Consider the following 24,969-nt stretch of genomic DNA (forward strand, 5'->3'; position numbering starts at 1 on the left):
ATCTGACAGGGGTATGGAAATCCCAATATTTTTCACTTGTCCACGGACAAATGAGACTACTTGTCCGCAGTCAAAACTTACTTACCTGGATTTTCAACATTTAAGCTTGCAAATATTTCTTTATTTTGGACAATTATAATTATATTATTATTATACCAGATTTATACATTTATATAGATTTATATACAATATTCTACAGGTAGTAACAAAAGCAAACGTAATAAAGTGTAATACTGTAGCTGTTTCAAAAAATAAGCTTCCAACACTTTTGCTTGGGTTCGTCCGCAAGGCAGTCGAACATTTAACATGCGAAACCATGTGAGAAAACATGAAACTTTCTGACTGTTAGAAAACATGAAACTTTCTGACTCGTATGAGCGAGCTCTTTGTGCTTTGACTGTTGACTTCCATTTTTGTTGGCAGACAAAGTTGTAACAACGAATCTGTCCAAACTTTGTGATAATTGTTTACGTTTCCGGTTTCTATTTGCCGAGTTACCGTGTGCAAAATCACACAGGCCCGCGACAGGGAACCAATGAGAACGCAGAAAAAGAGATGCTAAATTTAGACGCAGTATGGTTTTCCCAAAACTGCAGAAATTGAGAGGCCCTCGGCGGGTAAAACATCCGTATCATATGTTAAATTCGTTTATAAGCTCCACAAACTTGAAGCGATGTTCAGCGTTTTTAAATAATTCTTCTTTTCATTTCAAACCAGAAAATTTGTGCTTGTCCACGGACAAATGAAATGCAAAAACGCCCTTGTCCGCCGTCAAAAAGTCTCGAGTCGGATTATAGGAATTCCACATCTTAAGGAATTATGTTTAATTAATTTGTTTGTTTGGTAATTAATGGCGATTAAATGTTCAAAGATAAAGTGATGAGAATTGTTGCTTTAAACTTCTATACGATCAATAGTGCACACCTGTGGATCAGTTAGTGAAGTATACCGCGTACGCGTGTTGGCGATAAACAAATCAATTAAGCGTGTCAAGGTCACCGTTTAGAGGGGGTAATTATGCCTCTGGGAAAATACACTTCCTGCTACCGACTTCGCACTTTGCACGTTTTTGTCGATAAAACTACGTATGTTCCAGCAGTTTAAGGACAATTTTTTGCAATATTTTTTTTGTAGCATTTTTAGCTCACCTGTCACAAAGTGATCGCGCAGCGTGCGTCCGTAAACTTTTGCTTGTGACCACTCTAGGGGTCACATTTTTCATGGGATCTTTATGAAAGTTGGTCAGAATGTTCAACTTGATGATATCTAGGTCAAGTTCGAAACTGGGTCGCGTGCCTTCAAAAACTAGGTTAGCAGGTCTAAAAATAGAAAAACCTTGTGACCTCTCTAGAGGCTATATATTTCACAAGATCTTCATGAAAATTGGTCAGAATGTTCACCTTGATGATATCTAGGTCAAATTCGAAACTGGGTCATGTGCGGTCAAAAGCTAGGTCAGTAGGACTAAAAATAGAAAAACCTTGTGACCTCTCTGGAGGCCATATATTTCACAAGATCTACATGAAAATTTGTCTGAATGTTCACCTTGATGATATCTAGGTCAAGTTCGAAAGTGGGTCACGTGCCTTCAAAAACTAGGTCAGTAGGTCTAAAAATAGAAAAACCTTGTGACCTCTCTAGAGGCCGTACTTTTCAATGGATCGTCATAAAAATTGTACAGAATGTTCACCTTGATGATATCTAGGTCAAGTTCGAAAGAGGGTCATGTGCCATCAAAAACTAGGTCAGTAGGTCAAATAATAGAAAAACCTTGTGACCTCTAGAGGCCATATTTTTCATGGGATCTGTATGAAAGTTGGTCTGAATGTTCATCTTGATGATATCTAGGTCAAGTTCGAAACTGGGTCAACTGTGGTCAAAAACTAGGTCAGTAGGTCTAAAAATAGAAAAACCTTGTGACCTCTCTAGAGGCTATACTTTTCAATGAATGTTCATGAAAATTGGTCAGAATGTTCACCTTGATGATATTTAGGTCAAGTTTGAAACTGGGTCAGGTGCCGTCAAAAACTAGGTCAATAGGTCAGATAATAGAAGAACCTTGTGACCTCTCTAGAGGCCATATTTTTAGCTCACCTGAGCATTGCTCAGGTGAGTTTTTCTGATCACTCGATGTCCGGCGCCTGTCTGTCTGTCCGTCAACATTAAGCTTGTGTATGCGATAGAGGCTGTATTTTTTAACTGATCTTCAAGAAATTTGGTCAGAATAATTACCTTGATGAAATCTAGGCTGAGTTCGAAAATGGGTCATCTGGGATCAAAAACTAGGTCACTAGGGTCAAATCAAAAGAAAAACCTTTTGTATGCGATAGAGGCTGTATTTTTCAGTTAATCTTCATGAAATTTTTGGGCAGAATGATTACCTGATGAAATCTAGGCGGAGTTCGAAAATTGGGTCATCTGGGGTCAAAAACTAGGTCCACTAGGTCAAATCAAAGAAAAAAACCCTTTTGTATGCCATTTGGGCTGTAAATTTTTCAAGAATCTTCATGAAGTTTGGTCAGAATGATAACCTTGATGAAATCTAGGCCGAGTTCGAAAATGGGTCATCTGGGGTCAAAAACTAGGTCACAAGGTCAAATTAAAAAAAAACCTTGTGTATGCGATAGAGGCTGTATTTTTTCAATAGTTTTCATGAATTTTGGTCAGGGAAAGATTGCCTTTATGAAATCTAGGTCAACTTCGAATATGGTCATCTGGGGTCAAAAAGTTGGTCATTAGATCAAATCAAAGAAAAACCTTGTGTATGCGATAGAGGCTTATTTTCAATTGATCTTCATGAAATTCAGTCAGGAAAGATTGCCTTGATTAAAATCTTGGTCAAGTTTGAATATGGGTCATCTTGGGTCAAAAATTAGGTACTAGGTCAAATCAAAGAAAGCCTTGTGTATGCAACAGAGGCTGTATTTTTCAATTGATCTTATGAATTTGGTCAGAAATTATTGCTTGATAAAATCTAGGTAGGGTTTGGTTATTGGTCATCTGTTTGGTCAAAAAACTAGGTCACTAGGTCAAATCAAAGAAAAAAACCCTTTTGTATGCAAAAGAGGCTGTATTTTTCAGTTGATCTTATGTAATTGGTCAGAATGAAATTTTCCCTTTATGAAATCTATGTCAAGGGTTTAATATGGGTCATCTGGGGTCAAAAACTAGGTCACTAGGTCAAATAAAAGAAATACTTTTGTTTGCTCCAATTTTAATGATACTTGGTCAGAATATTTTTTTCCATGCAATCATCAGGTCAGTGTTTACACTGTTATGGTGTATTATGGTGTGTTTCTCAGGTGAGCAACCTAGGGTCATCTTGGACCTCTTGTTCATGAGATCTGTATGAAAGTTGGTTTGAATGTTCATCTTGATGATATCTAGGTCAAGTTCGAAACTGGGTCAACTGCATCAAAAACTAGGTCAGTAGATCAAAAAATAGAAAAACCTTTTGACCTCTCTAGAGGCCGTACTTTTCAATGGATCTTCATGAAAATTGGTCAGAATGTTCACCTTAATGATATCTAGGTCAAGTTTGAAACTGGGTCACGTGCCATCAAAAACTAGGTCAGTAGGTCAAATAATAGAAAAACCTTGTGACCTCTCTAGAGGCCATATTTTTATGGGATCTGTATGAAAGTTGGTCTGAATGTTCATCTTGATGATATCTAGGTCAAGTTTGAAACTGGGTCAAATGCAGTCAAAAAACTAGGTCAGTAGATCTAAAAATAGAAAAACCTTGTGACCTCTCTTTGGGGGCCATATTTTTCAATGGATCTTCATGAAAATTGGTCAGAATGTTCATCTTGATGATATCTAGGTCACGTTCGAAACTGGGTCATATGTAATCAAAAACTAGGTCAGTAGGTCAAATAATAAAAATACCTTGTGACCTCTCTTAGAGGCCATATTTTTTCATGGGATCTGTATGAAAGTTGGTCTGAATATTCATTTGATGATATTAGGTCAAGTTCGAAACTGGGTAACTGCGGTCAAAAAAATAGGTCAGTAGGTCTAAAAATAGAAAAAAACCTTTGACCCCTTTAGAGGGCCCTATTTTTCAATGGATTTTATGAAAATTTGTTGAATGTTCACCTTTATGATATCTAGATAAAATTTGAAAAATGGGTCACTTGTGGTCAAAACTAGGTCAGTAGGTATAAAAATAGAAAAAACCTTGTGACTCTCTAGAGGCCATACTCTTCATGAGATCTTCATGAAAATTGGTGAGAATGTTCACCTTGATAATATTAGGTCAAGTTCAAAACTGGGTCATGTGCCTTCAAAAACTAGGTCATTAGGTCAAATAATAGAAAAACCTTGTGACCTCTCTAGAAGCCATATTTTTCAATGGATCTTCATGAAAATTGGGTCATGTGGAGAAGGTGAGCGATTCAGGACCATCATGGTCCTCTTGTTATAAATTAATCACCATTTTCTATTGCCAGAATTGCGGTTTAATTAACATTTGAATAAAATAATCACCAGTTGGCGATAATGTCAATTGGCAGCTGATATTTTATATGTAAAGCACACAGGTACATTTACAACAAAGTTGGATAAAGCTAAAACTTGGTTACAAGGAACACATTTCTATGTTCTAACATGATATTTCACTTGGTTATGACAAACTTAGTCAGTCTGTAATTTCAAGATTCACTGCCATTCCAGGGGCGTCAGAAATGGGGCCGCAGAATAATTTGCCCCAAAACGATTTTTAACTTGACTATACGAAGTATGGAGAGCTATCCTACTTGACCCGGCGTCGGCGTTACTTTGTTTAAAATTTTCATGCACTTTCTCTTTGTCTTTGTTATTACTTGATGAATTTACTTGAAACTTAAAGTAGTTGTTCCTCATCATCAACCACATCATATGGCACAAGGGTCATAACTCTGGCAGCAATATTTCATGAATTATCCCCCCTTTTTACTTAGAATTTCGGGTTAAAGTTTTGGTGCACTTTCACTTTGTCTCAGTTATTACTTAATGGATTAGATTCAAACTTAAAATAGTTGTTCAACATCATCACTCACATCATTTGACACAAGGGCCATAACTCTTGCATCAGTATTTCATGAATTATCCCCTCTTCTTACTTAGAATTTCAGGTTAAAGTTTTTGTGCACTTTCAGTTTATCTCATTTATTACTAAATGGATTTGATTCAAACTGAATGTAGTTGTTCCACATCATCTCCCACTTCATATGACACAAGGTCCATAACTCTGGTACCAATATTTAATGAATTATTCCCCCTTTTACTTAGAATTTCAGGTTAAAGTTTTGATGCACTTTCACTCTATCTCAGTTATTACGAAATGGATTTGATTCAAACTTAAAATAGTTGTTCAGCATCATCACTCACATCATATGACACAAGGACCATAACTCTTGCACCAGTATTTCATGAATTATCCCCCCTTTTACTTAGAATTTCAGGTTAAAGTTTTGATGCAATTTCACTCTATTGTAGTTGTTACTGAATGGATTTGATTCAAACTTACCTTATCACCCACATCATATAACACAAGGTCCATAACTTAGGCACCAATTTATCATGAATTATTTCCCCTTTTACATAGAATTAAAGGTTAATTTTGATGGATTTTCACTATATATCTCAGTTATTACAATATGGATTTGATTCAAACTTGAAGTCATTTTTCCACATCATCAACCTTGTCACATGACACTAGTCTTGCACCAATATTTCATGAAGTATGCCCCCTTTTTGCTTATAATTATACTTATTTAATGTTTTGATACACTTGATCTTTATCTCTCTTATTACTTAATACTTTTGACACAGACTCAAGCTATTATCCAATATCTTCATCCACATTGGAGCCATTTAACACTCCAGTGACAGCTCCAGCTTCATCAAATGTGACCAGTTTCACTATCCAGCATCGAAATAGTCAAGCATGCTGTTTCCTGTGACAGCTCTTGTTAGCCCACCATCATCAGATGGTGGGCTATTCAAATCACTCTGCGTCCGTGGTCCGTCGTCCTTCCGTCCGTCCGTCCGTCCTTCCGTCCGTTAACAATTTCTCGTTATCGCATCTCCTCAGAAACTACCTGGGGGATTTTGACCAAACTTTGTCAGAATGATGTATTGGTACCCTAGTTGTGTCCCCCTGAAAATCAGACTGGTTCAATAATTTTTTAGTAAGTTTGGCCCTTTGTTTATTTCTATAATTTACATAGATTTATATAGGGAAAAACTTTGAAATCTTCTTGTCCAAAACCACAGAGCCTAGGGCTTTGATATTGGTATGAAGCATCATCTAGTGGTCCTCTACCAAGATGATTCAAAATATTCCTTGGGGTCTAATATGGCCCCGCCCCGGGGGTCACATGGTTTATATAGACTTATATAGGGAAAAACTTTGAAAAACCTCTTGTTCAAAACCACAGGGCCTAGGGCTTTGATATTTTGTATATGACATCATCTAGTGGTCTTCTACTAAGATTGTTCAAATTATCCCCCTAGGGTCAAATATGGCTCCGCCCCGGGGGTCACATGGTTTACATAGACTTACATAGGAAAAAACGTTGAAAATTTTCTTGTCCAAACCACAAAGCGTAGGGCTTTGGCATTTGTAATGTAGCATCATCTAGTGGTTCTCTACCAAGTGTGTTCAAATTATCCCCCTAGAGTCAAAAATGGCCCCGCCCTGGGGGTCACATGGTTCATATAGACTTATATAGGGAAAAGATTTTAAGATCTTCTTGTCAATAACCTACAACATTCAAATTTGGACCACATGTATGGTTTTGAGTGGCAAGATGAACCTTGACATGATTTGACCTTGATTTTGACCTAGTGACCTACTTTCACATTTCTGTAGCTACAGCCTTCAAATTTGGACCACTTGCATAGTTTTGTGCACTGAAAAAAACTTTGACCTTGACTTTGACCTAGTGACCTACTTTCACATTTTTGAAGGTACAGGCTTCAAATTTGGACCACATGCATAGTTTTGTGTTCCGAATTGGAATTTGACCTTGATTTTGACCTACTGACCTACTTTCACATTTCTCAAGCTACAGCCTTCAAATTTGGACCACATGCATAGTTTTGTGTACCGAAACAAACTTTGACCTTTACATTGACCTAGTGACCTACTTTCACATTTTTGAAGGTACAGGCTTCAAATTTGGAACACATGCATAGTTCTGTGTTCCGAAATAAAATTTGACTTTGATTTTGACCATGTGACCTACTTTCACATTTCTCAAGCTACAGCCTTCAAATTTGGACCACATGCATAGTTTTATGTACGGAAATGAACTTTGACCTTAAGATTGACCTAGTGACCTACTTTCACATTTTTGAAGGTACAGGCTTTAAATTTGGACCACATGCATAAATTTGTGTTCTGAAGTGTAATTTGACCTTGATTTTGACCTAGTGACCTACTTTCACATTTCGTCCTTGAAATTGATCTAGTGACCTACTTTTACATTTCTCAAGCTACAGCTTCGAATTTGGACCACATGCAATGTGTTGTGTACGGAAATGAAATTTGACCTTGAGCTAGTCAGTAAGTCTTGAAATTTGGAACACTCAAAAATGGCACATTGGTGGGCGCCAAGATCACTCTGTGATCTCTTGTTTGTAAACTTATAACTTGGAGCCGCAGATCCGCAGACCCAATATTTTATACAGTATCGCGTTAAACAACACACGTTGTCCAGATTAGTGTGTTACCATGATCAGGGTGTTAATTGGAGTCATATACACGTGTCCGTGATTGGACTTAATTACGCGTGAACAAATCAGCATGTTTTTAATTGAGATATCTTTAGTTAAAGGTACGTTTAAGCTATGCCCTGCCGCTAAGATCTGAGGAATTAACATAGAAAATTAAGAAAAATAATTATCATGTTTTTCTTTAATGAAAGAGGTAAGTATGAAGAATTATCACACCGCTAAGATGTAAGGAATTAATTGTATAAAATGTTTTTACTGAAAAATTGATATTTTAAACAAAATAAGAAATGAAGTTTATGTTATATCGGCAGAGATATAACAGCAGAGACTGGTCTCACATTGAACTGCTTCGAGAATGTTAAAAACTGTTAACGGAAATTACTTGAGCTTCAATGCGTTTATTGAATGTAACATGAATGATTATTGTTCAGTATATTAAATACAAAAAAAAACATACATGTATTTTTAGCCCACCATCATCAGATGGTGGGCTATTCAAATCACTCTGCGTCCGTGGTCCGTCGTCCGTCCGTCCGTCCATCATTCTGTCCGTCCTTCCATTAACAATTTCTCGTTATCGCATCTCCTCAGAAACTACCAGGGGGATATTAACTAAACTTTGTCAGAATGATGTATTGGTACCCTGGTTGTGTCCCCCTGAAAATCAGACTGGTTCAGCAATTTTTTAGTAAGTTATGGTCCTTTGTTTATTTCTATAATTTACATAGATTTATATAGGGAAAAACTTTGAAAATCTTCTTGCCCAAAACCACAGAGCCTAGGGCTTTGATATTTGGTATGAAGCATCATCTAGTGGTCCTCTACCAGGATGATTCAAATTATTTCCCTGGGGTCTAATATGGCCCGGCCCCGGGGATCACATGGTTTATATAGACTTATATAGGGAAAAACTTTGAAAAACCTCTTGTCCAAAACCACAGGGCCTAGGGCTTTGATATTTTGTATGTGACATCATCTAGTGGTCTTCTACTAAGATTGTTCAAATTATACCCCTAGTGTCAAATATGGCCCCGCCCCGGGGGTCACATGGTTTACATAGACTTATATAGGGAAAAACTTTGAAAATCTTCTTGTCCAAACCACAAAGCCTAGGGCTTTGATATTTGTAATGTAGCATCATCTAGTGGTTCTCTACCAAGTTAGTTAAAATTATCTCCCTAGGGTCAAAGATGGCCCGGCCCCGGGGATCACATGGTTTATATAGACTTATATAGGGAAAAACTTTGAAAAACCTCTTGTCCAAAACCACAGGGCCTAGGGCTTTGATATTTTGTATGTGACATCATCTAGTGGTCTTCTACTAAGATTGTTCAAATTATACCCCTAGTGTCAAATATGGCCCCGCCCCGGGGGTCACATGGTTTACATAGACTTACATAGGAAAAAACGTTGAAAATTTTCTTGTCCAAACCACAAAGCCTAGGGCTTTGGCATTTGTAATGTAGCATCATCTAGTGGTTCTCTACCAAGTGTGTTCAAATTATCCCCCTAGAGTCAAAAATGGCCCCGCCCTGGGGGTCACATGGTTCATATAGACTTATATAAGGAAAAGCTTTTAAAAACTTCTTGTCAATAACCTACAACATTCAGATTTGGACCACATGTATGGTTTTGAGTGGCAAGATGAACCTTGACATGAGTTGACCTTGATTTTGACCTTGTGACCTACTTTCACATTTCTGTAGCTACAACCTTCAAATTTGGACCACATGCATAGTTTTGTGCACTGAAATAAACTTTGACCTTGACATTGAACTAGTGACCTACTTTCACATTTTTAGCTTATCTGATTTTTTGAAAAAAAATGATGAGTTATTGTCATCACTTGAGCGGTTGTCGGCGTCGGCGTCTGCGTCGGCGTTGCCTGGTTAAGTTTTATGTTAAGGTCAGCTTTTCTCCTAAACTATCAAAGCTATTGCTTTGAAACTTGGAATACTTGTTCACCATCATAAGCTGACCCTGTATAGCAAGAAACATAACTCCATCTTGCTTTTTGCAAGATTTATGGCCCCTTTTGTACTTAGAAAATATCAGATTTCTTGGTTAAGTTTTATGTTTAGGTCAACTTTTCTCCTAAACTATCAAAGCTATTGCTTTGAAACTTGGAATACTTGTTCACCATCATAAGCAGACCCTGTACATCAAGAAACATAACTCCATCTTGCTTTTTGCAAGATTTATTGCCCCTTTTGGACTTAGAAAATCAGTTTTCTTGGTTAAGTTTTATGTTTAGGTCAGCTTTTATCCTAAACTATCAAAGCTATTGCTTTAAAACTTGCAACACTTGTTCACCATCATAAGTTGACCCTGTATAGCAAGAAAATAACTCCGTCCTGCTTTTTGCAAGATTTATGGCCCTTTTGGACTTAGAAAATATCAGATTTCTTGTTAAGTTTTATGTTTAGGTCAACTTTTTCTCTTAAACTATCAAAGCTATTGCTTTGAAACTTGCAACACTTGTTCACCATCATAAGCTGACCCTGTACAGCAAGCAACATAACTCCATCCTGCTTTTTGCAATAATTATTGCCCCTTTTGGACTTAGAAAATCATTTTCTTGGTTGAGTATTATGTTTAAGTCAACTTTTCTCATAAACTATCAAAGCTATTGCTTTAAAACTTGCAACAGTTTTTCACCATCATAAGTGGACACTGTACATCAAGAAACATAACTCTATCCTGCTTTTTGCAAGAATGATGGCCCTTTTTAGACTTAGAAAATCATGGGTAGGACAATATTTCTGTTACACAAAAAAAATCAGATGAGCGTCAGCACCCGCAAGGCGGTGCTCTTGTTGAAGGTACATGTGGGCTTCAAATTTGGACCACATGCATAGTTTCGTCTTCCGAAATGAAATTTGACCTTGATTTTGACCCAGTGACCTACTTTCACATTTCTCAAGCTACAGCCTTCAAATTTGGACCACATGCATGGTTTTATGTTCCGAAACAAACTTTGACCTTTACATTGACCTAGTGACCTACTTTCACATTTTTGAAGGTACAAGCTTCAAATTTGGACCACATGCATAGTTCTGTATTCCGAAATAAAATTTGACCTTGATTTTGACCTAGTGACCTACTTTCACATTTCTCAAGCTACAGCCTTCAAATTTGGACCACATGCATGGTTTTGTGTACCGAAACAAACTTTGACCTTTACATTGACCTAGTGACCTACTTTCACATTTTTGAAGGTACAGGCTTCAAATTTGGACCACATGCATAGTTTTTTATTCCGAAATAAAATTTGACTTTGATTTTGACCTAGTGACCTTTTTTCACATTTCTCAAGCTACAGCCTTCAAATTTGGACCACTTGCATAGTTTTGTATACCGAAATGAACTTTGACCTTAAGATTGACCTAGTGACCTACTTTCACATTTCTGTAGCTACAGGCTTCAAATTAAGACCACATGCATAGGATGTGTACCAAACAAACTTTGACCTTGACATTGACTAAGTGACCTACTTTCACATTTTTGAAGGTACAGGCTTCAAATTCTGACCACTTGCATACATTTGTGTTCTGAAGTGAAATTTGACCTTGATTTTGACCTAGTGACCTACTTTCACATTTCTCAAGCTACAGGCTTCAAATTTGGACCACTTGCATAATTTTGTATACCGAAATAAACTTTGACCTTAAGATTGACCTAGTGACCTACTTTCAAATTCTTTAAACTTGATGTACATGCATAGTTTTGTGTACAAAGAACTTTGTCCTTGAAATTGATTTAGTGACCTATTTTCACATTTTTCAAGCTACAGCTTCGAATTTAGACCACATGCACAATGTTGTGTACGGAAATGAAATTTGACCTTGAGCTAGTCAATAAGTCTTGAAATTTGGAACACACAAAAATGGCACATTGGTGGGCGCCAAGATCACTCTGTGATCTCTTGTTTGTATTGCATTACAAATTATTAATTATGATAAGAGTTTATTTGGCTTATACACGGGTACTAAACAGTGCCTGCGGCACCGCCTGTGCCGATGAGGAATGAAGGCACTTCGCTTCCGGTACCGCAGGCATTTCGCCAATGTTGACAATTCTAGCGAGATAGGTGAGTGATTTTTTTCGTTTTTGTTATTAGCCCACCATCATCAGATGGTGGGCTATTCAAATCACTCTGCGTCCGTGGTCCGACGTCCATCCTTCTATCCTTCCGTTAACAGTTTCTCGTTATCGCATCTCCTCAGAAACTACCAGGGGGATTTTGACCAAACTTTGTCAGAATGATGTATTGGTACCCTAGTTGTGTTCCCCTGAAAATCAGACTGGTTCAACAATTCTTTAGTGAGTTATGGCCCTTTGTTTATTTCTATAATTTACATAGATTTATATAGGGAAAAACTTGAAAATCTTCTTGTCCAAAACCACAGAGCCTAGGGCTTTGATATTTGGTATGAAGCATCATCTAGTGGTCCTCTATCAAAATGATTCAAATTATTTCCCTGGGATCTAATATGACCCCGCCCCGGGGGTCACATGGTTTATATAGACTTATATAGGGAAAAACTTCGGAAAACCTCTTATTCAAAAACACAGGGCCTAGGGCTTTGATATTTTGTATGCGACATTATCTAGTGGTCTTCTACTAAGATTGTTCAAATTATTCCCCTAGGGTCAAATATGGCCCCGCCAAGGGGGTCACATTGTTTACATAGACTTATATAGGGAAAAACTGAAAATCTTCTTGTCCAGACCACAAAGCCTAGGGCTTTGGCATTTGTAATGTAGCATCATCTAGTGGTTCTCTACCAAGTTTGTTCAAATCATCCCCTAGGGTCAATTATGGCCCCGCCCTGGGGGTCACATGGTTCATATAGAGTTATATAGGGAAAAGCTTTTAAAATCTTCTTGTCAATAACCTACAACATTCAAATTTGGACAACATGTATGGTTTTGAGTGGCAAGATGAACCTTGACATGAGTTGACCTTGATTTTGACCTAGTGACCTACTTTCACATTTCTGTAGCTACAGCCTTCAAATTTGGACCACATGCATAGTTTTGTGCACTAAAAAAAACTATAACCTTGATATTGACCTAGTGACCTACTTTCACATTTTTGAAGGTACATGCTTCAAATTTGGACCACATGCATTATTTTGTGTACCGAAACAAACTTTGACCATTACATTGACCTAGTGACCTACTTTCACATTTTTGAAAATACAGGCTTCAAATTTGGACCACGTGCATAGTTCTGTGTTCCAAAATAAAATTTGACCTTGATTTTGACCTACTTACCTACTTTCACATTTCTCGAGCTACAGCCTTCAAATTTGGACCACTTGCATAGTTTTGTGTACCGAAATGAACTTTGACCTTACGATTGACCTACTTTCACATTTCTGTAGCTACAGGCTTCAAATTTAGACGTACATGCATAGGATTGTGTACCGAAGCAAACTTTGACCTTGACATTGACCTAGTGACCTGCTTTCACATTTTTGAATGTACAGGCTTTAAATTTGGACCACATGCATAGATTTGTGTTCTGAAGTGTAATTTGACCTTGATTTTGACCTAGTGACAGCCTTCAAACTTGATGCACATGCATAGTTTTGTGTACAAAGAACTTTGTTTTTGAAATTGATACAGTGACCTACTTTCACATTTCTCAAACTACAGCTTTCGAATTTGGACCACATGCACAGTGTTTGTATGGAAATGAAATTTGACCTTGAGCTAGTCAATAAGTCTTAAAATTTGGAACTCTCAAAAATGGCACATTGGCGCCAAGATCACTCTGTGATCTCTTGTTTTGTTACAGCATATAGCATTTTTTTCAAAAATCGGGGAATGTAGCGGGGTGTAGAAGTACCTCATGAACATATCCATGCTGAAGTTTGTGGGAAATAATCAATTTCCTAGAAATGTAAGGACAAATAAGTTGGAAATGAAACGTGATTTTTTCACATCAGTGACTGTTTAGACTCATTTCTTTCCGCTGACCCAAACCATATCGTCTCTGCCTTCGTAAAACATATTTATAAATGATATGTGATCTGCAAAAACATCAAATGTGTCCAGAAAATTCCAAATTTGAACGTTATGCCTATTTTGAAAATGTGCGGCAGGCATTTCGACGGTGCCGCAGCCCCTTGGAGGTGACGCAGGCACTTCTTAAAGTATCGGGGCATAGATTTGGGGTTTCCAAAACTAACCAAATCTCGAATAACTCGCATTCGTGCGATTATACATCATATTCACAAACATTTTCAATACGTGCGATGAGTTATCAATAAAAAAGTTTAGCAAATTATACCTGATAATGTAGTGTCAGCACCCTCAGTAAATGCATTTAATTCGCGTTTAAATAAACATTGGGTGGGTCTTTCCATAAAATTTAAGGCTAGTTGCTATCAATGATGTTGTGACATTGTGATGACTATAAGTTTATAAAAATATGACGTGTGTGAAGAATGCATCATGTATACGGAAGTTGCTACTGACGAAGAATTTGGGAGAACACAAAGAAAAGGGCCGTCAGAAACGATATGTTATATGGATTTATTCACATGTGGCCTCTACAACAGTATGAACAGCAATCAGTTTATATTCGCAAGTAATCTTAAACTCTACACCATTGCTTAGGTCAATTGAAGCTAACTGTATTTCCCAAACATTATGCTTCTTATGATTGTCATTATAAAAAAAAAGATAATGAACATGAATTTCAGAAATGCAGACATCTTTTCTCAAAATAAATCATGAATAACAAGAGGCAATAATAAGTTGACAGGTATAACCCATGTTGTCTTGGCGTGCTGTCTTACTCATAAACTTATTGCAGGCCCTTCCCCAGCCGCATAAGGCGCCGCGCTACCGCGGCGCTTAAAACACGAAATATAGCTTCCCGCAGCGCTTAAATATCCCGCGCGGTGCCTCAATTATTAGCGCAGCGTCTTAAATCAGTAAGCAATTTCATCCCCGTGAAATACCTCGGGTAAAGTTTATGAATACACAGTGTAGCAATAATTGTCAAAACTTTTATAACAGGAGCCACAAGACAGCAAAACCTCGACTTTTCGAATTCGGGAATATAACATTTACTATTAAGATATTTATAAAGTTTCAATCGATATCTGTGGAATTTTATGCTATAACATAGGTTTATAAATATTTGCATAAGTTTGTAATAGTTACTTGTTTGCAAAACACAAACAACAAAGAAGTGTTCCCTATGTTTCGCACAGGGGACAGACATAATACCAAGCCGGGCTACCCGGATCACACGACTGGTACACTGAGTTGCGCCTTGATGTTTCGATCGGGCTATTTAACATGTCCCAAAATGTACCGAATTCATGCGCGTGCAACTAGCCCGACTGAAACGAATGAAAATTGATATTGGGGTACAGGACAAAAAAGGAGTAAATAATCGAACATATCTTGAAATATGCTTACTTTACATTTCATTTTGTATGACCAGAACTCGCCATATTTTTTATACCCCCACCAAACATGTTTGAGGGGGGTATATAGGAGTCAGTTTTGTCGCGTCCCGTCGCGTCCCGAAATCTATTATCTCAGTTATTACCAAATGGATTTGATTCAAACTTAAAATACATGTTCCACCTTATCACCCACATCATGTGACACAAGGTGCGTAACTCTTGACACCAAGTTTTCATGAATTATGTCCCCTTTTACTTAGAATTTAAGGTTAATTTTGTTGTATTTTCACTATATCTCAGTTATTACTAAATGGATTTGATTCAAACTTAAAAAAGATGTTCCACCTCATCACCCACATCATGTGACATAAGGTACATAACACTGACACCATTTTTTTTATGAATTATGCCCCTTTTTACTTAGAATTTAAGGTTGATATTGATGTGTTTTCACTTTATCTCAGTTACTACTGAATGGATTTGATTCAAACTTAAAATAGATGTTCCACCTCATCACCCACATCATGTGACCACATCATGTGACACAAGGTGCATAACTCTGACACCAAGTTTTCATGAATTATGTCCCCTTTTACTTAGAATTTAAGGTTAATTTTGTTGTATTTTCACTATATCTCAGTTATTACTAAATGGATTTGATTCAAACTTAAAGTAGTTGTTCACCTCATCACCCAGATGATGTGACTTAAGGTGTGTAACTCTGACATAAACTTTTTATGAATTATGTCCCCTTTTACTTTAAATTTAAGGTTGATTTTGATGTATTTTCACTATATCTCACTTATTTCAAAATGGATTTGATTCAAACTTAAAATAGATGTTCCACCTCATCACCCACATCATGTGACACAAGGTGCATAACTCTGACACCAATTTTTCATGAATTATGCCCCTTTTTACTTAGAATTTAAGGTTAATTTTGATGTACCGTATTAAATTCCAGGAATTAGTCTATTTTTAGAAATCCTATTTTTAGATTTTCAATATTTTAGGTATTTTTCTAACTTTTTTATTTTAAGTCCTATGTAAAAAGTAAAAACATTTTTCCGTGGTAACATGGGTCGGTAAGACACTTTTTTATATTCACTTTTAGTGTATCTCTAATATTAGAGATTTAATATATTTACTAGTATTACTATACTAGTATTATACTAGTATTACTTTTATGTGGAAGCCCAGGATGAAGTACTCCAAAGTATTTTTAAGATTCCTTATGGTTGCCATTCTTCTGTGACAAGACCGTATGGTGGGGGTATGAGTCACTCCTGTGACAGTTCTAGTTTTGTTTAATTCCGGGGGAGACCCCCGTACCCCTTACGGGAGCGGGTGTCCCCCTCCTGTACCTACCACCCTTTGCGGCCCCAATATCAAACACCTTCTGACACCCCTTCATTCACATTGATACATGTACTTTTGTAAAAGCCGAGTCATTAAATTGTTTTTTTGTTACATTTTATTTATGTGTATTTTGAATAATTAGATAAAAGTTTAAACACCTATAACATAACAGACAAAGGTGAGAAAAATACATTGTAACCATGCATTGTCATTTTGCGAGAGAGTTATTAATAGCCCATTTATAATTTGAATTAGCATATATACTGTAACTTAAAACATATAATTAAGTGCGTAAAGCTACTGGTAACATGAGTACATTGTTGTAATTGGTTATATGTTTGTGACAGGAGAGATAATCTTAAGAGTACAGTGTCCAAATTTATCAAAGCAGTAAGTTCCCTTGATGGTATACACAGTTTATTTGTTAGTTCAATAGTTGTTTGTTACAGCAATCTGTGTTTGCTTCATGGATATTGCGTACCTCAGATAAAGCTAAGACTATTTTGAGGCCCAGATCAGTAACTTATAATTGAGTTTTACTGTAACTGCAAATGATAACTCATTTATAAGAATGATGTGAAAGACCTTATGAAAATGTTAAAAACATATTGAGAAAGATACAAAACTCCATTCCATTAAGTTAAGAATTCTGCCTAGACCCTGAAGCTGTAGAACTCCACTGAGACCCCCATAGTTAAAAAACTCTACTGAGACCCAGAACTAAAGTCTCAGAACTCCGCTGAGACCTTGGAAGTTACAGAACTCCACTGTAACCCCTGAAGTCAGAGATTTCTGCTTAGACCCCTGAAATCAGAGAACTCCACTTAGAACCCTGAAGTCAGAGAACTCCACTGGACCTCAAAGTAACAAAACACCACAAGACCCCATAGTAATGGAACTCTACTGTGACCCCTGAAGTTACAGAACTTTAGTTTGACTGTCAAAGCAACAGAACACCACCTTAACTCCGAAGTCTGAGAACCTCACTGAGACTCGGAAAGTGACTGAACTCCACAGAGACCCCCAAACTCTACTGAGACCCCCAAACTCTACTGAGACCCCCAAACTCCACAGAGACCCCCAAACTCCACAGAGACCCCCAAACTCTACTGAGACCCCTGAAGTCAGAGCACTCCACTGACACCTCCAAAATTACAGAACTCCAATGAGACCACTAAAACTACAGAACTCTGACACCCCCAAAGTTACTTTAACCCACTGAGACTCCCATGGTTTCAGAACTACATTGAGTCCTCTGAAGTCAGGGAACTCCACTGAGACCCCAAAATTACAGACCTCAACTAAGACCCCTGAAGTCTGAGAACTCCATTGAGACCCCAACAAAGTTACAGAACTCTGCTGAGACCCCCAATATTACAGAACTCTGCTGAGACCCCTGAAGTCGGAGAACTCCACTGAGACCCCAACAAAGTTACAGAACTCTGCTGAGACCCCCAAAATTACACAACTCTGCTGAGACCCCTGAAGTCGGAGAACTCCACTGAGACCCCCAAAATTACAGAACTCTGCTGAGACCCCTCAAATCAGTGGACTCCACCAAGACACCCAAAATTACAGAACTCTACTGAAACCCCGCAAGTCAGACTCCACTGAGACCCCTAAAATTATAGAACTCCACTGAGACCCCATAAATTACAGAACTCCACTGAGACCCCTAAGTCTGAGAACTCAACTGAGACCCCAAAAATTACAGAACTCCACTGGGACCCCATAAATTACAGAACTCGAATGAGGCCCCTGAAGTCGGAGAACTCCACTGAGACCCCAAAATTACAGAACTCCACTGAGACCCCTGAAGTCGGAGAACTCCATTTAGACCCCAAACATTACAGAATTCCACTGAGACCCCTGAAGGCAACAGAACTCCACTGAGACCACTGAAGTTACGGAACTCCAGTGTGATCTCGGAAGTTACAGAATTTGAATGGGACATGCAAATTTGAGAACTCCAGTTAATCTTGAGAATTTACAGAACTTCATATAAGTGGAGACTGTGAACGCCTTTTTACATTAAAAACAAGCAAAGCTTTCAGAGAATATAAGTGACATTATGAAGACTCTAAATAACTTTGTTGCCATGGATACCATCAAGAATGTGGTGGTGGGAGTGATTAATATAAGTTGCAGAACTTGTTTCACAATTGGCTTAAAAAAAATTAGTATAAACAATACTTTCAACAACTTTAATTTTTGTTTAAAGATGGTCAAGCAACATTTTATAAATGATATAGTCCTGTGGCCAGTAATATGGCGCAGTAAGACTTTTTGATTTGCTAAAAATATTAAAACGCCTTCTTTTTCACCAAAATGTGAATTCATTATAAAAACAAACAACACTTTATCTATCATACTGATTTTCAAGCAAATATATAGTAGTCGCAACTTGACCGCGATGGTTGACCTAATAGGCTGATTATTCATATCGATTATTTCATTAGTATGAATACGGGGTGCTTAGGGTATCCATGTATATTTATATCCAGTAAGTTTGTATACAATGCACTCCTTTTCAATAATAGGTTGTGCCTCATTATGCATTATAATACAAAGGTCAACCATCGGGGTCAAGTTGCGTCCACTATAATATTGAACATTACTTGTTTTCACGTCTATAACAACACAACCCTTCTTCGCGCTCTCTGTTTACATTGCCGGTAATATGGTGCACAAGGACGTAGCTGTGTGCAATGTGTAATATAAGTCATATAAACAGTTTTTAGCTACTGGCACATACAATATGTATATTTTAAATGTTTTTAGTAATTCTAGTAGGGATCAGTAGTACTGGAGTGATCTCAAGTGATAAAAATATTAGAGTAGTCTAAAATAATGCAACATAGTGTCTAAAATTACACAATAAAACAACATGACAATAACATCTTAAGGAGGTAGGTAACCTTAATATTTGTATGTGCGCATGTCCAACCGGAAGCTAACGTGACAATTAACGACGACGTTTACGACAAACTAAATGCGTTTGTATATTCATTTTTCTGAAAACAAATCATGAACCTGTCTCCGATCTGATGCTTTATGGTTTAATAACACAGAAATAATGAATAGATTGCCACAGAAACTCTTCAAAACAATGTTGCCTTTAAATGACGTCACTGACGTCATGACATTACGTATCAGTTACCGTTATTTTTATGAGTCTTTTGCTCTGAATAATAATCAATATTTTGCTTCTTTTATGTAGTTATATTAAAATGATATGCGGAATGTAAGAAAATGGATGATGGTAACCAATGTTAATTGGAATATAGTTTGGTGAAAAGTTACTTGTTCAAATAAAAAAAACTAGCAGATTGATTTGTAATAATTATTTTTCAATTTCCGTTGATGATTTGCTACTTATATACAGTACGACCAAAGTGAAAAGTTTCAATGGACACCCATCACCGCGATACCAAACCAGCCTGTTCAACCATGCGGGGCTGTATTACTAGCCACTACCGCGTCTTGCTCCGAAACTTCACTTCTGCTTTTTCTATTTTTTATGTATTAGTAGTTTGTGTGTACCTGAAATATAAAATAATAATTACTTCATTACTTTTGATTTATCCCTTATTTTATTGTAAACTTCACGATAATTAATCATTGCAAATTGAAAATAAATGAGACTACATGTACAAGTGAAAATGAAATTGATTTAAATATCGAACAATTTTCATGACTTGAAGTTAAATTTAACTGTATTTAATAGAAAGAAGTTTTACTCGGAAACTGTCTAAAATTTAAATAACTTTATTGACGCATTGAACAGGCATCGGCAATTATCTAATTAGCACTTGTTAACCAACATGAACTTATTAATCATAAGTAACTTACCAAAAAATTTCGCAACATGTGAAAATGGGCAAACATGCTAAACGAAAGAAAGAATTAGACAGTTTAATTGCAACGGAGGTGAGTAAAACATAAATGCCAACATGTATTGTTAGTAGTAATTGTTAGCGAACGTTTTAACAATTTTACATAAAACTATAAACATGAACAAAGGAAACAAAACAGTTTATAATTACACATCCTATAAGCTTAGTGTTTACCTGAAAACAGAAAACAATATTGTTAAAACAAAATATAAGAGCAAAAATATTTTTCTACAATGAAAAACAGGTTTAATTGAGACGATCTGAACATGGAGAATCACCGAAATTGCACACCGCGACGCACCGTGTCCGCCAATCGATAGGCAACAAATAAACGGATTCGGTGTTCGCTTCGATCTGCTAGCATGTTCGGGACACCGCAAACGGACACAGCCAATTGCTTTTTGTCGCGGAGGTCACACGAAAAAATGACTTTACATCCTGGTCATACTGTACTAAAACTAAGCTCTAAATTATTCAAATTTCAGTAGAAAATTGTGGTTTCTTGAATTGAATTGATGTTACCATGGAAACGAAGCCCGTGACCTATATTTCTAAGTGTAAAATTCAAAAGCGTTGACACTGGTCTATTTAAGGAACACAGCTTCGGCTTTTTATTTTCATCTCAACAATATTCATGAGAATAATAGCAGCATGCTGAACAATTTTTCCATGAAAAATGCCAGACGAAGGGTACTGCTGTGAGTATTTTAAGCTGTGAAATTTGTTTGAATAAATGCAAATAATACGAAAATATAACTTAGGTTAGAAATAATATGTTTTAAAGCTGCATTAACAAGAAAGATAAAATTTTATTCAATATTTTTCGTAAGAAATTATGACAAAAAGCAAGATATAAGCTATTTTAAACATCTCTGTAGCCATGGTTACTTTAAACTTTAAGAAAAATAGGGTTCCATGTAAAGTGCTTGGTATTTGCTTACAATATTACCCAAATATTCCATGTTAGTCATTAACAGAATGGCGCTGAAGCCGTCGAAAAATAACCGTTTTTATGCATAGTTGTTTAAAAATGAGAGAAAATGCATTACCATGGAAACATGAGCCCTGCAACATATACATTTTTAGCTTATATTAGAAAGCTAAAGCACATACCAGTAAAATTATCCATTATGCAGACTTCCACGAATATCAATGAAACTAAAATACAATGAAAAGTGTTAAAAATACGTATTTTCCTTCTACTTTAAATATAAAATACCCTTGGAGGGTCATGTTCTTCAAACGTGGATAAAAATTGAACTTGAAGAGGCAGAGGTAAACGAAATTGAGATTGCAGCAGTTGAAACATCATATTACACAAAATACAAGAAGTTGCTACGGTTCAATCAATCTGAATTTACCCTGATATCAAGGTAACCTACCTCCTTAACATTAGTTTGCATGCTTAATATTTGCAGAATTAAGATTATTCATCAGATTTTAAATTTCTGCCTGAAAACATGGATCCTATAAAGTATTCAGCGTTCAAATTATAATAATTCCAATCTACCCAATCTATGATCGATGTCGTTCCAAAGTTTAAAGATGTGCTTAGTGTAAAATGAACACTTGCTTAAAACTTCTCTGGCCGCCCATTCATGTACTTCACTGTTTTGTACCTCCCTAAACGTGTTTTTATTCAGCAAATTTGACACAAACGAGTATTTTATTCAATGGCAACTTCATTTGCGCCATATTACCGGGCTTTTGTGATACATCCTTTTGGAAAATTTATTTAAGGAATAGATCCCTGCTAGAAACGTGTATTTTATTGTTTTATACAAAACCCTTTAAATTTAATATCTGCGTAAAAAGCAGATATTTCTTTTGATTTCAATTTCTAGTTTTACACATTTCCATTTGACATCAGGATGTTTCAAGAATCTGAACCAAAATGCAAGTTATAAAACTGAGTAGATTGGGAATTCATTTATAATCTATAGGCAAACGGAGGTAAAAATAGTTTTACAAACTTGCATTTCTAATGACTTTTTCTAAATATATATAGTTGTAAATGCAACTCTTTGGCTAATGCAATACAGTAGATCTTATATTAAAGTTATTCTTGACTGCATGTATGCGTTTTATCAAATTAAAATAAATGCTTAAATACCTCTGAAAAACCAAATCCAGTGAAAATCTAACAGTGAACTACATTTGTAAGTACTCAATGAATATAAATGTTTTAAATAAATGCATCACCCAACCAAAATCTGATTAATCGCCTTTAAAATTTTTGCTTTTCTTTTTAATGCTGTACTCAACAAAATTCAAATGACTTTGAATAATTACTTTAGCACAAGAATATGACATGTAAACAGTATTGAGTTGAAAGCTTCGTTTGACATATGAGAATAAACTGTTGTATATACATATATATATGGTATGACAGCCTCACGCATATGCCCGTCATGGTTTATTCAGGTAGACCGTGTCAGAGACAATTGTATGACATTTCAAAAGCTGCCTAGCTAAACGCAAGTGTTATTTGTTTTAGAGAAATTTTGATATTAACATATTTGAAAGTTGTGACTTAATTATAAATTGAGGTGTGTTTACATCAGTTTTAAGTTAAACAGTGCAAAAAAATAATGAGTGATTGTAAGAAATTGGGATAAGATTGAGTACAGTTAGGACTGAATGCTGTTAGTTTTATTTGAAGAGATTTTGAAGATTTTGAAGGTTTAAGTTGTAAATAAGATTTTAGAAAAGTATATGACTGTAGGTTGCAGTTAGTGACGTGTATTTGTATAAACAATATTATTGTTCAGAGGCAAAGGATTTTTTTAACTGAAATAAACTTCTGTGGGTGTAAAGGTCCAGTTTGATGAAGTTTGGACCAGAAGAACAGTCTGTTATGACAATGAGCGGAGAGATATTTACTATAAAACTTCAAGAGGTGTGTATAAAGTTTAAAGACAAAATTCAAAGGTCAAGGTTAGGGAAACTGGCAAAGGCAGCATGAATTATACTGGAGGTGTTGGTGTAATGTATAAAACTGTTATTGTTTTAATACTAGTTGTATTTGCAACATGTCATATATTCATGCACAATGAACACTTTGGTAAACAAATGGCTGAACAATTACTTAAGTCATCAAAATTTTATATTTCAAATTTAGTTTTTTTTTAAAGCTGCTTAATAAAAAGAAATGATTTCATATAATTCTTTTCTGAGTTTTTTTAGGTACTTTATGAAAGTTTATGGGAAGTATATTTTATCAAAACAGTCAGATGTACATTTATGGAAACTTTACTGCAATAAAGTTTCTAGCACATCTGAATATTATGTGCTTGTACAAGATTTTCAGTTGAATATATACACACTTTTGAGAATTTCATTTTATGTTGACAATACACCCAAACAATATTTTTAGATTATTGAAGGTTTAGGAGTATATCACCAAAACACAGAAATATTTAATAAACAAACAACATCGTTACCAATATTTTACCTGACCATCACATGTTCTGCCGTACTGTCCCGTACTTAGAATATTCTGAAAAAGTTGTCCCCCTTTGAAAATGAATGTCATTTGAAAAGAAATAAAAATAAACAATTGCTGAAAACTGTGTTCCACCTTGTTATGTGAAATTTCAATACTCGCACGCTATTGCAAATGCATCAAAACGAACATGTGTAACAGTTCCTTGAAAATGGTGAGTTTTTAAAGGCGTTTAACTGTCCGAAAGTGGGGTCCCTTTAGGCAGTCCTTTTCCAGAATTCAATGTTTATATCAGTATACTGACACTTGTTTTGTAGTTTTTGTATTGATAGCGTGTATATTACTCTAAAAAACAAGTGTCAGTGTACTGATATATACAGTGAATTCCGGAAAAGGACTGCCTAAAGGGACCCCACTTCCGGACAGTCAAACGCCTTTAAAAACTCACCATTTTCAAGGAACTGTTACACATGTTCGTTTTGATGCATTTACAAAAGCGTGCGAGTGTTGAAATTTCACATAACTAGGTGGAACACAGTTTTCAGCAATTGTTTATTTTTATTTCTTTACAAATGGCATTCATTTTCAAAGGGGGACAACTTTTTCAGAATATTTTAAGTACGGGACAGTACGGCAGAACATGTAATGGTCAGGTAAAATATTGGTAACGATGTTGTTCGTTTATAAAATATTTCTGTGTTTTGGTGATATACTCCTAAACCTGAAGGTATCCGATCCATAAATAGGTAAATTTCGATGTCTGATGACCCCATGTTTTTTTTTGGTATCATTTGAAGGAGTTGTGTCTGCTGAACAAGAATTAGTAAATAAAATGACCATAAATAATATGTAAGAATCATAAATACAGCCATGTTCTTGACTGGGAAATGATAAATATTACACTGTCATAACTGGATTTCTGTTGAAGTATCATTGAAGACTATAAAGTAAAAAAAAAAAAATTCAATAACATAGTTTTGTCATGTAATTTATATTTTCTTTTTCAGTAGACCATAACACTTTCAAATGATACCAAAATTGTATGGACTTACCAGACGTCAGTATTTGATATATTTTAATAGCATTGTTATATAGAACTTGCATATTTGTGGAT

At 36.0% G+C, this 24,969-nt stretch overlaps 1 protein-coding gene across 11 annotated transcripts in view; it reads left to right on the top strand.

Annotated features, from left to right (window-relative positions):
- LOC123549108 (protein NDRG3-like) overlaps positions 1 to 24,969 on the top strand; it is a 79,547-nt gene that overhangs the window by 13,097 nt on the left and 41,481 nt on the right. For 2 of the 11 annotated variants that reach the window (XM_045336923.2, XM_045336932.2), the window contains exon 1: positions 23,130 to 23,309. The exons of 6 other annotated variants lie outside the window; for them this stretch is intronic. In XM_045336923.2, coding sequence (XP_045192858.2) covers positions 23,238 to 23,309 — 72 coding nt within the window. In that variant the 5' untranslated portion in view covers positions 23,130 to 23,237. Of the gene's footprint in view, positions 1 to 23,125; positions 23,310 to 24,969 lie in introns of those variants that run through there. 3 more of the 11 variants (XM_045336921.2, XM_045336922.2, XM_045336931.2) reach the window with 3 other exon arrangements.

This window comes from Mercenaria mercenaria, chromosome 6 (assembly GCF_021730395.1).
Source record: "Mercenaria mercenaria strain notata chromosome 6, MADL_Memer_1, whole genome shotgun sequence".
Lineage (NCBI taxonomy): Eukaryota > Metazoa > Mollusca > Bivalvia > Venerida > Veneridae > Mercenaria > Mercenaria mercenaria.